Genomic DNA, 14,347 nt, shown 5'->3' with positions numbered 1-14,347 from the left:
CGGTGAATATTTCCGTGAATATTTCATGGCAAATTTACTTACACTTTAAAGCAAATAACTGTCGAGACGATTTAGAATAACATAATTGAGTGTGTAGCGGTTTCGTTCGTAATTTTGAATTAATGTAATACAAATATTTAGAAATTTATAATTTGATTTAATTGTAAAAATAAAATTTGTTTTTACATGAACGTCACCACATTGAATACGACAATAGTTAACTTTAATCGCTACTCTAGTGACGACGAGTTGTGCCACTATGCTCCGCTACTCTAGTGACGACGAGTTTTGCCACTATGCTCCGCTACTCTAATGTAAACGCCGCCTGACGTCATGCCAACGTATGCCACTATGCTCCGCTACTCTAGTGACGACGAGTTGTGCCACTATGCTCCGCTACTCTAGTGACGACGAGTTGTGCCACTATGCTCCGCTACTCTAGTGTAAACGCCGCCTGGCGTCATTCAAACGTATGCCGGTGCGCGCAACTTATAACTGCGTTTACTAGATGAGAGAAGAGGAATGGATTTTGTTTAAACTCGAAGTACTAACTGATTTTGGAATTACAAATAAAACAAACGGGTAACACCCTGGAAATATTGCGTAAATAAAATTTTTATTCATTTTCTCAGTAGGAGTAATTAGCTTTGTTTGCATGCTAGAGAATCTTTTAATTACTTAGGTATTTAGAAATCAAATATTATAAATTTTGGAGGATTGCATTCTCCTGAATCGAATACGAGATGCAAGACGGAATAATATAAATATTTTCGTAATGGAAAGAATCGCCTTATACCGTCCAACCTCCGTTGCAATGATCGATTGTTGAATGAATCCCAAAGCTTCTTCTGTCAATTGTATTGTTCAAATTGTTCTTAATAAATTTACGATTTTTGATAAAATATCAACTGAAAGTTGCGTGACTTTGGAGCAAGAAATTTAGTGGATCGAAGGCTCTGCGTTTGCCTGCCATAATCTCGACAATTTTAGCACCCGGGGTCGTTTTACTCCTTCAAATCAAGCTAATTGGCTATAACATTCCACAATAAAATATTTTACTAATTCTCAACAGCCGAGCAGTTAATTAGCTGATAAATGGAGGCATACTTATTAGGTATTTTATTTTCCTGCAATTAACTTGAAGGTTCGCTCAGACAAAGAATAAGGAGAAAAGTATGGCGTTGTCCAGAATAATCAACATGCATTACTTTGAGACTGCATAATAATTATTGTCTTTCCTACTTGTGATTAATACATAACAAAAAATTGCACAAGACTTCCTGGACCCTTTTCGCTGTTCTATCCTTCAGAGCAAATTTTTATAAGTGCTTTCTATTAATAATTTACAAGGGAATCAACACTAGTGAGGTTCAGGCCTGATATGGGTTAGAATTTTCCAGCAGATTTATTATACGAGCTACGCGGTAATATAAATAATTTTTGTTACAGTCAAATTATATTAGAAAGGCTTGCCTTCACACCTTTTCGTATTTGTTTTCCTTCGTTAATTTTATTTGATTTTGTTGTCATTTTACTCACCTTGCAATTTAAAAGAATAATTAAGAGAAAAAATGTTGCCCAGCTCTAAGATTGATTTTTGAAGTAAGTGTTAAGAATATGTAGACAGCTGAGGCGCTGCCTGCATATACAGCATCCTGATATGCTTGATATTCATGGAGAAGCTCTTCAAGTGTCGCTATTCATGACTTATGACATTCATGGGCTTCACATCTCAGCCCAGCTGAAGCTGAAGCTCCAAGCATCAGCTGGCGAGACTCGGCTGAGGGATTTTTTTAGCAGACGAGCTCATGAAATAGCCTAGGGAGTTTAAAGCTGTCAGAGGCAGGAATTGGCAGTGGAGGGAAATAGGAGCTGTCAGAGGCTGAAGGGAAATAGGAGCTGTCGGAGGCAGGAATTGGCAGTGGAGGGAAATAGGAGCTGTCAGAGGCTGGAATTGGCAGTGGAGGGAAATAGGAGCTGTCAGATGCTGGAATTGGCAGTGAAGTTCCCTTCATATAAGCTGTCATGATCCTGGAATTGAGGGCTATTGAGCTCAAGCTTTTGTTTACGGGCTTCTCGTGTGAAGTTCCAGATTCTTGTTTACATGTTCAAGTTCACAGATTCTTACTTGCCACTACTATATGTGGTTTCCATTCGTTAACAAATACATGATTTGTTACAATGAAATATGCCCGCCATTGGCACAGCCTGCGAGTGGCACTGCTTGAAAGTGGCACTTTCCATCAGTGGCACCACCAGGGGCACAGCCCGCCAGCGGCACTGCCAGTGGCACAGCCCGCCAGTGGCACTGTCAGTGGCACAGCCCGCCAGTGGCACTGTCAGTGGCACAGCCTGTCAGTGGCATTGTCTGTGGCACAGCCTGTCAGTGGCACAGCCAGTGGCACTGTCAGTGGCACTGCCAGAGGCATTGTCAGTGGCACTGCCAGTGGCACTATAACAGAACTCGTATGTGTTGTCGCAGCTGACGGGACGCACGCACATGGGACGTCTGACGCAGAGCTGCGGTGGTGTCGCTCGTAACGTCGCCGAGGCGCTCACACGTCACGACGTACGCACGCTCTTCGTCTCGGCCGTCGGGACGGACGCTCACGCGCACGCTCTCGTCGCGGGGAGCCCGCCAGGGGTGAGTGTTAAGATGCTGTGCGAGCTGGTGTAGTCTTGTTATATTGCTGGGTCCATACTTTCAAAAATGGTTAATTGATCGTAAGTTCATCAGCCAATCATTGACGGCCTTTCAAGCAAAATCCACCAATCATAGACAAGAAAATAAAGCGTAAGTACTTACGGTCACTTAGCGAATTTTGAAGGTATAGGCCCTGGTCGTGACTCATGTTGTAAAATGACATTGCTGGGCAAAAGTGGGCATACTGCTTGCTGTGACTGCTGTGGCTGCATTATATTATATTGTACTATATTATATTATATTGTATTATATTATATTGTACTATATTATATTATATTGTATTATATTATATTTCAGCGTTCACCAACCAGATGATGGGTGCGGGTGTGGTGCGTGTGGAGACGCTGCCAACAGCTTCCTACTGCACCATCCTGGACTGTGGTGGTGAAGCTGTGATGGGCGTTGGTGACATGGACGTGCATCGCTGCATCACCACGCAATGGGTCAGCCATAGTAAACAAGACCTTCATTTAAATTCAAGATGATATCTTACAGGAATAAATGAAACATTTTGCCAAATAATTCTGGGCAATATTTTGAATCAAAATGTTCCTATTCGGAAAAAAATGGAATAAAATTTCCATAAATCAACATGACACTCATTTATGAACAATTCCTCGAAAAGCCAACATGTTTTTTTGCGGAAAAATTCGACTGGCTTACCTGAATAGCCTTGTTACTACTTGTTATTGTGGTTATTCACTTGTGGATTGTGGAAATTTTTATTAGGATATCGCATTTAATTTCAGGTCTCGAAGTTCCTGGACGCGGTGGAGGGTGCGCGGCTGGTGGTGTGCGACGGTAACACTCCTCAGGCGTCGCTAGACCTTCTGATGGAGACCTGCAGCTCCAAGGGCGTGCCACGTGAGTACCTGGGGCTTAGTGAGTACCTGGGGCTTAGTGAGTACCGTACCTGGGGCGCAGTGAATACCTGGGGCGTAGTGAGTACCTGGGACTTATAGTGAATACCTGGGGCGTAGTGAGTACCTGGGACTTATAGTGAATACCTGGGGCGTAGTGAGTACCTGGGACTTATAGTGAATACCTGGGGCGTAGTGAGTACCTGGGACTTATAGTGAATACCTGGGGCGTAGTGAGTACCTGGGACTTATAGTGAATACCTGGGGCGCAGTGAGTACCTGGGACTTTTTGAGGACCTAGGTCTCATGAGTACCTGGGACTTTGAATGAGCTGTAGCTGCTGCAGCTGGTTGTGTGTAGTGATTATCTTTACAGCTGTTGCAGGTTTTAATTATCTAATATCGCTAAAGACTGATTATCATTATTGCTGCATTAGTCCTTAAGTCTGCTGTTTGCGTGATAGACAAGCGCCAGCCATGATTAACTTCGACAAGCGAACCGATGGACAGCTTTACACGTGCGAGTGAAGTAGATCATGATCAATGCCTGCATTTTATCGATAATATTTAATATTTTTCGGTGGTTATTGATTATAGAATTAATAACTATCATGATTGCAATGCTCGGGTGTAATTATTGGTTGTGTCACAGTCCGGGTTTTAATTAAACTCAGCGTGAGTTATAATCAACTTCTTATTATAACACGGCTAGAGAGTAGGTGGAATAATGCTGGCTATAATTAACTGCGTTATTTTCATCCCTGCGAAAGTGGACATAAAAGACGTTTTATTTAACTTTATATTTGAGGTCATACTTCAATAATGTGAACAAATAGATTCTCACGTTAAGTGGAATAGATGATGAACATCCGTCCGCCGACTTTATCGATTGTTTGACAGTTGACATCCTGGATATAACATTCTACACATCCATTGTTTGACGCTTAACATCCTGGATATAACATTCTACACATCCATTGTTTGACGGTTAACATCCTGGATGTAACATTCTACACATCCATTGTTTGACGGTTAACATCCTGGATGTAACATTCTACACATCCATTGTTTGACGGTTAAAATCCTGGATATAACATTCTACACATCCATTGTTTGACGGCTAACATCCAGGATATAACATTACATACATAAACTTTTTACTGGTTTACATCCTGGATCTGACATTAGTTGGCAATAATTTGTATCCACGACGATTTTAATTGCACTTTTCATCAGGAAAAAGTCGTTGAATAATCGACCACATTTCCAGTAATTATAGTTACCCATATTTTCATGCTTTAATTTGAATATGTTAAACAAAATTAACTCGCAATACATACGGCAGGCCTGAGACGTTACGTTTTACAAGGAACAACTGGAAAAGTGCGTCTATTCGAAAAAAACCTATATACAAAAACGAGACATGATTCCATAATAAATACTTTCACTTTTCAATTTTTCAACGCATTTAATGAACTAGAGCAGATTGGCAACCGTAGGGAGGCACGGAGCTCAGGCAGTATCTGCGTTTACAACAATGAACAATAAACTATATTCTAGATATTGATTATCGTTAACTTATTGCTGGTTAAACTTGCTGAGATACGTACAACGCTTCTTCACATCGTCTCAAGGCATTTATATACTCAATAGGTATAACATTTTTCATCGCTAACTACTCAATACTAGTCAATACTCATTATTTTTCTTAGACTACAGAAGGCTATGTTTGTAGGACGGATGCTATATTCCTGTGTTTTGGTTCCATAGACTTTTCTTGAACTATGTACACTTGCTATACAAATGGGCGAAGGCGTCGGTAAGTGGCTTGCACTCTCTTTCTGTACACTCTGTATAATATCTGTATTGCCCAAAATGTGTATTTTATACACATGTATTACATACTTCAGTCTATAGCTGTGAATTTCAAATGTGGATCTAGTCAGTGCAGTGAAAAATTTCAGAAATACAGTGAAGAATTTTACAAAAAAATAACTATTGGGCTAAAGTAATTGTACAGCTACAAGTAGTATTTCGGAGGCTACCGCAGTTCGTTCCAGCCACATGACATTGAGAATCAGATTTAGGGACCACAAAAATTCATTATTCACGAAGAACATAGAATATTTTCTGAAGTAAACAATATTATTCTCAAGAATGCATCAAATATTTAACATAATTAATGACTACTGGAGGAGCAGAATGACATTTTTTGAACTAATCAATAAATTAATCCTCCGCATTTCCTACAAAACTTTTCTTCCACTAATGCAAATTCCGGTGGAAGCCGCTGATTTCGGTGAACAAATGCGTCTTTTATAATACAATACTATGCCCATTAATGTTGTATGATGAACTAAATTGTTTATTGTGAACGACTGACATGAATGACTTAGAGCAATGGTTCCCCGCTTATGGTACGCGTACCAATATTGGTAGTTGGTACGCATACCAATATTGGTACGCGGGAGCTACCCTAGTGGTACACTAACACCTTCGGGTTCGAGAACGATTTTAGTACACGCAGGGAATAAAATCTCACTGGGGAGAGGGAAGGGGGGAGGGGGTAACTGAAAAATTAATAAATATTATCACTCTCTTGCAATCCTTTTGTATTTCAGCTTCCACAGTAATTCAAATTTTCTTAGTCCGCTTTAGGATCTTTCTCAAAACCTATTGAAATCAGGGATTAATGGAAGCTTGTTGAGTCCGGTTATTATATGTTTAACTTTTTAATTAGACTTATATTTACTGTGATTTTGTGTTGTGCAGGGCCGATGAATAATTTGTTTTCTATGTGTTAAGCCTTTCGCTTATTATACAGTTATTCCTACAATGACAAGTTACAAATTTCGTCGGTTATTCTTTTTATATGTAGGCGTTATGGGAGTAAGCGGAAGGGTGAGATAACCCTGACGCTTGAGAATACACGCTCTGTTCTCGGGAGAAGCCAGGGTTAGACCCTTGGTAGGGCTGCTGCTGGTACCCAGGGTCTATGGGGATCTCCATGGGCTCTCCGCCGTTGTGGCCGTTCTGGTTCTCCAGATGAAGGAGGTTGTTGGCTGCTCTTTTACGGTCCTTCGACTTGTACATTTCCTATAACAATTAAAACACTCGTCAGACATGCTGCGGTTATTTCTTCATTCATTAACATAGTTATGGTACATTTACTTACAATCAAAAACAATAAACTACACTCAATATATCTTAGAAAAGCTCCTACCAACTGCGGATGAAGCCGCAACGAAACCCGATATTTATATTTCCTGAGGACGTGAGCGATATTGAGCCTCTGCGCCAGAACGAAGCACTCAAGATTTCGGGAAAAAAATTCTTGAAGGAAACTCCTCAATTGAAGAACATTTGCAGGCAGTGAAAAGCTGCCAGTTGCAAGTTTAGCAGTACGTAGTACTAGCTAGATATATTGTTTCTTCTAATTTTTCATTAAATCAGATATTATAGCTGCAATTAAGAACTATAATATAAGTGATTTACTTGGAGACTTAAAATTTGCCCGAAATTAACATCACAGATTCCGATATCGGGCGCTAAACGATTTCTTAAGTCGGTGTCTAATATCATTGCTCATTGGAAAAATTAGATAATCTCTGAATCGTGAAAAAAATATTTAAATTATGTTGATAACATGGGAATTGGAGTCCACAGTGTTTAGTGTGACTCACGTAAAGCATCATGAAGCCTGCGAAGCCGAAGAAGCCTCCCGAGAAGACTGCGAAGTAATAAGACCAGCTGAGGTAGTTGTAGTTGGGGTAGAGCAGCCAGTCCCTGGACCAGCACATCAGGCCGAATACGATCAGGCTGAAGAACAGGCACACCTCTGCACGCCATAACAAGATCTTAGCGAGCCTAGCGCTGCTGTTGGTAAAATAAATAGGATAAAGAAGGGCTCTTGAATATCGGTGGCAGCGAGCAGCGCGGCGCACAGGCCGATGATGCGCCTTACAACTCACCGGTGGCAGCGAGCAGCGCGGCGCACAGGCCGATGATGCGCCACTCAAACCTCAGCACGAACTGCATCGGCCAACGGGTGAGCACGAGGCTGGCGGCCGTCATGCACGCCATCAGGCACATGAGCGCGATGCACATGAACGTCTGCGTCGCCATGAACCACACTGCCGGTGGTAGCAGCATTAATTATTAAAGGATGCATGTGGGGCAATGGAAATAAACGTAACAATAAGTTAACTGTAATAAATACTAACTCGCAAATTAAGTGAGCGTTGTTCTGGGGAATTTCGATAATTTCCTAAGAGGTGCTCGTGATTTTAGCAGAGAATGAACTCATCTCTGGGCAAATGAAATGTACCTGACCGAAAATACATGGTATTGTGAATCACACTAACCTGTAACAATACACGCAATACTAATGCAATCTTCTGGGTATTGTGTGACTCACAATACCCTTTTTTTCGGGCAGGTAAATTAAGCGTAACTGGATAATCCTGCGTTGTTTTGGGATGAGATTTTTGTGTGTGGCGCCGCGACGAAAGCTCCACTTCGGAGGAGCTAATAAAAATTACACAGGCATTTCTGTTAACAAATTTCAAACTCTGAAATAATAAGCAAGCTATGATTTAGAATGAAAGTGAAATAGGTGTAGGTCGGGGTAACTGAACTAACCGAATATTTTTTCTTCGTTAGTTGATTTCTGTGAATAATCAGGAAAGTGGAGTGAATGTGAAGATGAAATGATTTGTGATAGATGCTGAATGTGAAGTGAATTCTGAACTTATTCTAAATGTAATTTAACAGAGAAAACCTAAATTTAATGACATCAAGCTCCTCGTCGCTCTCTGCCAAATTTTGCAAACAGGAATAAAATTAAGATATGAAGATAAGACCTTGAGTGACAATGGAAATGAATTTTACCAACACGAATCATGATAATCGGATATGGCGACGAGGTTGTGGCTTGAAATGTCAGAAAATATGCAATGAGAGCCGTGATTACACGCCAATAAATATTTGAAAATGAGTATTTTTGCGTGATTACCAGGCAGCATCCACTCCCAGATGATGCGGTATTCGCTGGCGAAGATGTAGTTACAACCGACGAACTTGTAGTCGAACTGATACTTGGGGTAGCGGTAGCCATCGAAACAGAACTCCCACAGCCCCATGTTCTTGAAGTCGCTGTACGTGTACTCGTAGGACACCAACCAGTACGGGCTGAAATGTACGCAAATATGGGATGAAATGTGCATAATTAAGAGCTGAAATGTACGCAAATATGGGATGAAATGTGTACAATTACGGGCTGAAATGTACGCAAATATGGGATGAAATGTGCATAATTACGGGCTAAAATGTACGCAAATATGGGATGAAATGTGCATAATTACGGGCTAAAATACGCGCAAATATGGGATGAAATGTGCGTAATTAGGTGCTTAAATGTGCATAATTACGGGCTAAAATGTGCATAATTACGGGATAAAATATGCATAATTACGGGCTAAAATGTGTACGCCAGTACGGGCTGAAATGTACGAAAATACAAGCTGAAATTTACACAAGTATGGAATGAAATGTGCATATCAAGTACACGGGATGAAATGGACAACGAATTCTATACCGGCGAAGAAGGCTAACAATCAATATTGACTATATTATGGAAATGAGAATCATACTCGAACTGATCAAGACAGATTTGATGTCAATAAATGTTAGCAATAGCTTGATACTATAATATTCATATCATTATATGAAGAAGCTGAAAGCATAGATATAATTGGCACTGTCATGTTCATTGTTAATAATTATATATAAGACAGGCTGAGAAGTAGTGCAGTGCATTGAGGATCGGATGGTATGAGCGAGGAATGGTACGGAAGAAAATTAGTAGTAACTAATGAAGCTTACTAACACAAAGTATGTTTAAATTGTAATACTGTAATATTCAGACGAAAAGAGTGTCTTACCTCGTAAAGGACATGACGAATAGGAGGAGACCCACGAATGCCACGATCGACGCGTTCACGAAGTTGGCTGAAAATTGAAACGAGATTAAAAAATTTACTAGAGATACTTCTGCTTTATACTCAGCCTATTGATCATTTTAATTTCCGTGGCTTACAGCTGGTCACAGATGTGGCCATTACGCTTTTAAATGGAGAAGAATAAACCTGAGCCTGGAAAAGCCTCCTTTCGATAAATGGCACGGAAGAACAGGTTAAAAACGAAAAGGCAACAATGATTGCTTCTTAAAGACTGTTTCTAAAGTAGACAAGTAAGGCTAGTCACAAGACTGGCTTAGTACAGTAAAGTAACAAGTCGACATGGAGTTAACGCCTCGGTACATGTTCACGTCCAGTTGATTAATTATTTATTGTTATTCAATTCTTAGTTAATTGATGACATGAATATGCATGTAAGTAGTTTGTAACAAAACTTAAAGTTACGTAAAAATATAGTTACAAGCTAGTTACAAAACTTACTTAACTTTGATTTTTTTTTGTTGTTGCTAACTTAGTAGTTTGTAACAAAACTTATAGTTACGTACTAAAGATAGTTACAACTTTACAAGTTAGTTACAAAACTTAGTTAACTTTGTTTTTTTGCTTTGTTACAAACTTGGTAGTTTGTAAGAAAACTTATAGTTACGTACAAAAGATAGATACAAGTTAGTTACAAAACTTAGTTAACTTTGACTTTTTTTTTTGTTGCAAACTTAGTAGTTTGTAACAAAACTTATAGTTACGTACAAAAGATTGTTACAAGTTAGTTACAAAATTTAGTTAACTTTGTTTTTTTGTTTTGTTACAAACTTATAGTTTGTAACAAAACTTGACAAGTAAACCTAAAGCAGAGCTTCACCTGGAGGGGGGTAGAAGGAGTAGGTTTTGGCTAGTATTGGCTGACCGATGGAGAAGGCTAGTGACGCTGGGTAACTAACGGCACTATATCCACTTAGGTGACTAGGTGAACTCTGGCTTCTACCAGCCATAGTTATATAGGAATATGTTTTGATGTTTCAGATACAAACTTTGTTTTGTAGTTTAGATGTTAGAAAACTGTACCTATGGCCTAGACGTTCTTAAGCAAATTATTGCGATTCTAATCGATGATTGAACGTTGATTTCATAATAATAGTAAAAGAATCTTTAACGTGAAATTTTCATGATTTAAATTATCATTAAATAAAAATATAATGGTCTATAGAAGTGGTTTGTGACGTGATTCTCGTTATTAATATTTACAATCACTGAAATTTGAAGAACAAGTCAACATAATTTATTACTAAAAACACATCGGAGTAAATCAACAGCTGGCAAAAAATGCCTGCTAGCATAACTAGCATAATAAATAAATAATTTAACCTATTAGTTAAATTCTTGTTATTAATTTTTAAATTAATATTTAACAATTTATTAATTCGCACGATACAATCGCTTCATAACATTTCCCGAGTTAAAGTTTCTTGTATCGCAAGGTTCCTATTCAGGACACCGCATGCGACCTCACGCTCCTTTCCGGCGGCGTGGCGATCCTGTTCCGCTAGACTGACCTTATTTCTCTCATTTGTTATATCTTTACATAATTACTAATCACACTATAGCTCTTTGATCAATACTTTACAGCAGATACTCTCTATACTCATCATATACACCGTACTCATGCTATAAATAATTAAAACAATTCAATGCGGCCATGCAGTGACTCGTGAATGAAAGCTCACTCAAGGTGAATGTGAGCAAGAATGAAGAGGGCGTGTAAATCACGCGCTTGTTTGTACATAACTTGTGATGAAACTTTGAAGCGAGTTCTGGTAGAGCAAATATTTCCTTAATTGTTCACAATGTTTGAGCGCAAGAATGAAAAACAAAGCAATTTCCGTGAATGAGTAAGAGGGAGGAGGCTGTGGACCACCGCCGCTGTTTAAAAACAATGTAACGGCTTCCATACTCGTTTTTTTTCATACAAGCATTAAAACACACACAAAACGAACACGGAAATAACAAAATGCACTTTTTTTATTTAGTTTGAGGCTTCAAAGTTATTAATGTTTGTGGAGAAAGTCGAATGAATAAGATTCACTATCACCGCGGAACGTATGCCACAGACCACCGCCATAAGTTGTTCTGAACTGGAAGCATGCGTAAGCCAGGTGAACTCAGCCAGTTTGTCAGCCACCTCGGACAGGTACATACCAATCCGCCACATGGCTGAGTACGCCACGACACTTGGCTCAGCCAGTCAGCCAGCTTTGCCTCACCCATACCAGCATCGTTGCAGCGTAGCATAGCAATAAGCAACGGCTGGTTCCAGTACTATTGCCCAACGTAAATTATAATCGTTTATTAACTTAATATATATTTTGAACGTATTGTAATGTATCTATCAACGTCAAATATACATCTAAAATAACTACGCAAATAATTTCAAAATGCCAATGCATTGTAGTTGTGTTGCAAGAACCGTTTTCTAACAATTGAATAAACTGGCAAACGATGGCAAAAATCCAGGAGGATTACTTTAGTAAGGAAAATTATATGGAGGCTTACCAGATGGCGGGAATGGAGCGAATCTGCCCTCCATGGAGGTCCAGGAGTTCCCATTGCGTAGTATTCCAGTGGAGCTTTTCAAGGATTTTCTGTCGTCCATAACACCTGCACACCTGCAACCTGCCACCTGCACCTCCTGACCTCGACTGCCGCCATGGTGTTGCTGCGTAGAGAATATATAAGAGAATCCCGCTGAACCTGTCATGAGGAGTGACTGATGTCACCCGCTGAACCTGTCATGTGAAGAGACTGAAGTCACCCGCTGAACCTGTCATGTAAAGTGACTGTCACCCGCTGAACCTGTCATGCGAAGTGACTGAAGTCACCCGCTGAACCTGACATGTGGAGTGACTGAAGTCACCCGCTGAACCTGTCATGTGAAGTGACTGATGTCACCCGCTGAACCTGTCATGTGAAGAGACTGATGTCACCCGCTGAACCTGCCATGTGAAGTGACTGAAGTCACCCGCTGAACCTGCCATGTGAAGTGACTGAAGTCACCCGCTGAACCTGCCATGTGAAGTGACTGAAGTCACCCGCTGAACCTGTCATGTGAAGTGACTGAAGTCTTCCGCGGAACCTGTCATGTGAAGTGACTGAAGTCACCCGCTGAACCTGCCATGTGAAGTGACTGAAGTCACCCGCTGAACCTGTCATGTGAAGTGACTGAAGTCTCCCGCTGAACCTGTCATGTGAAGTGACTGAAGTCTCCCGCTGAACCTCTGATGAGGTATGCAGTTCGAATCGACCTCCTAGATCGGACATATGCAGAATGTGTTATATATTATTATTTCATAAACTACTTCAGAATATATGTATCATTTCAACCGTATACGTGAACATGTAGCATCGCTATGTTCATTTGAAATTTATATTTTATTTATTTATGCTTAACTTTTCTTCTTCATTATTTAATTTGAGCCAAAATTTAATAAATAATGTAAAGAATTAACAACTAGCTTTGGTGTGTTCAGCAAACGTCACGTTCACCGTCTTCGGTTACATGGATTCATATTAGCACGTATGTAAATTGCAATTGAAACATCGTTCTTATGAATATATGCTAAATTTTGTTTGTGAGTGTCTTGGTATCGTGCCAGAATATTCCCAGGACCAGCAAATTTAATATTAGTGGGAGAGTATCAAGGCATTGCAAAAGTGGGAGGAAAAAAATATTATATTAAGAATTGAAATGTTATTTTCAAATTTGTTTGATAGAACGGGAATGACCGGGTTCAGGATAACGGAATTGACGGGATTCGGGATCACAGAATTTTAAAATTACAGGATATACTGAAACCAGGTTAAACAGCTTGTAATATTTAAATTCTTCCTTTTGATAACAATCGCGTTCAAATGTAGCCCTCACGAGAAAAATTTTGTCCGTCCCTGCTCAGGACCAGCGATTGGAATTGACAAATGACATTTCAGGATTTATAAGGCCTTAGTACATTAATATATTCGTGACGGGTTCAAAGGCTCAGCTATATGGTGTTGGGTCTTATACGAAAAAAGTAAGCTGGTTTGATTTATCCTACGAAATTCTAAACTTCATTATTCTTTTTGATGAATTTAAACAAATCAAATTTCCATGGAAATGGAATAAAATTGTAAAATAAATGTCATCGTTCACAGTTTGAATGGCACAAGAAATTTCTCTATAAGTTATATTATTGTTCCGCTTAATTATATATACTTTTATATTCCGTTATAAAATTAAGTCTGACTTCAATAATTCAGAATATAACGTGAGCAAAACAAGTTCATGCGAGTGAACGATTTCTAAGGTTCCTACCGCAGAAATTTCACGGTTAATATTCTGATTTATTAATGGTAAACGGTTAAGAATATTAAAGAAGATAATGCAGTTAAAAATACGTTAAGAGGAATTAGGAAGAGCTTATCGTCGACCATTTCATTCTTCCAGGAATATTGTAATTACACCAGCTCTCCCGTCACCATCGGCATCAGAGATAAAATAAAATGTGGATCAGCGTGTGTGAATAGAGAAGCTGCTCACATTTAAATCAAATTTCCTTCTCTTAGATTCCAGGTGCTGTGATGTATAACTCCGAATTCAGTCCATCTCGAGGACTTGATATTTAATCTCATAATTTCCGACGTCTGATTAAAATCTAAGACATAAGGGATAAAGTACACACAGTGACCAATTATAGCAATTTGTGCCCAGATTGGAGAAATTGGAAAGCTACTTCTGAAACGGTTTTTTGGAGTTTCTTAATGTTACAGATTGAGGTT

General features: G+C 39.4%; 2 protein-coding genes across 3 annotated transcripts in view; one reads left to right on the top strand and one right to left on the bottom strand.

The window, feature by feature from the left end:
- Window positions 1–14,347, top strand: part of LOC108675273 (pseudouridine-metabolizing bifunctional protein C1861.05) — a 139,732-nt gene that overhangs the window by 105,658 nt on the left and 19,727 nt on the right. Inside the window, exons 8-10 of the mRNA XM_047881610.1 lie at window positions 2,483–2,644; window positions 3,016–3,147; window positions 3,454–3,568. Of these exons, the coding sequence (XP_047737566.1) occupies window positions 2,483–2,644; window positions 3,016–3,147; window positions 3,454–3,568 (409 nt within the window). The remainder of the gene's footprint in view (window positions 1–2,482; window positions 2,645–3,015; window positions 3,148–3,453; window positions 3,569–14,347) is intronic.
- LOC108675283 lies at window positions 5,697–12,227 on the bottom strand. Of its 2 annotated transcripts, XM_018163279.2 has the most exons (7): window positions 10,401–10,786; window positions 9,506–9,572; window positions 8,578–8,753; window positions 7,535–7,696; window positions 7,247–7,401; window positions 6,435–6,659; window positions 5,697–6,290 (listed from the first exon to the last, which is right to left on the bottom strand). In XM_018163279.2, the coding sequence occupies exons 1-7, from the start codon at window positions 10,528–10,530 to the stop codon at window positions 6,288–6,290; spliced, it is 918 nt and encodes a 305-aa protein (XP_018018768.1). In that variant the 5' UTR covers window positions 10,531–10,786; the 3' UTR covers window positions 5,697–6,287. The 2 variants fall into 2 exon arrangements, with proteins under 2 accessions (XP_018018768.1, XP_018018769.1); XM_018163280.2 differs by lacking the exon at window positions 10,401–10,786 and adding an exon at window positions 12,089–12,227 and having other exon boundaries at window positions 5,697–6,659.

The sequence above is a fragment of the Hyalella azteca genome, unplaced genomic scaffold (assembly GCF_000764305.2).
Source record: "Hyalella azteca isolate HAZT.00-mixed unplaced genomic scaffold, Hazt_2.0.2 contig1120, whole genome shotgun sequence".
Lineage (NCBI taxonomy): Eukaryota > Metazoa > Arthropoda > Malacostraca > Amphipoda > Hyalellidae > Hyalella > Hyalella azteca.
Note: the sequence above shows the minus strand (reverse complement) of the source record. Positions and strands in the feature narration are given on the sequence as shown.

Coding starts and splice junctions, on each gene's coding strand:
- LOC108675283 (XM_018163279.2), bottom strand. CDS start 10,530: ATGGCTGGTAGAAGCCAGAGTTCACCTAGTCACCTAAGTGGATATAGT. Junction 7,402..7,534: donor CGCGCTGCTCGCTGCCACCG/GTGAGTTGTAAG, acceptor TATGGCGTGCAG/AGGTGTGCCTGTTCTTCAGC. Junction 6,660..7,246: donor CAGGCTTCATGATGCTTTAC/GTGAGTCACACT, acceptor TAATTGTTATAG/GAAATGTACAAGTCGAAGGA.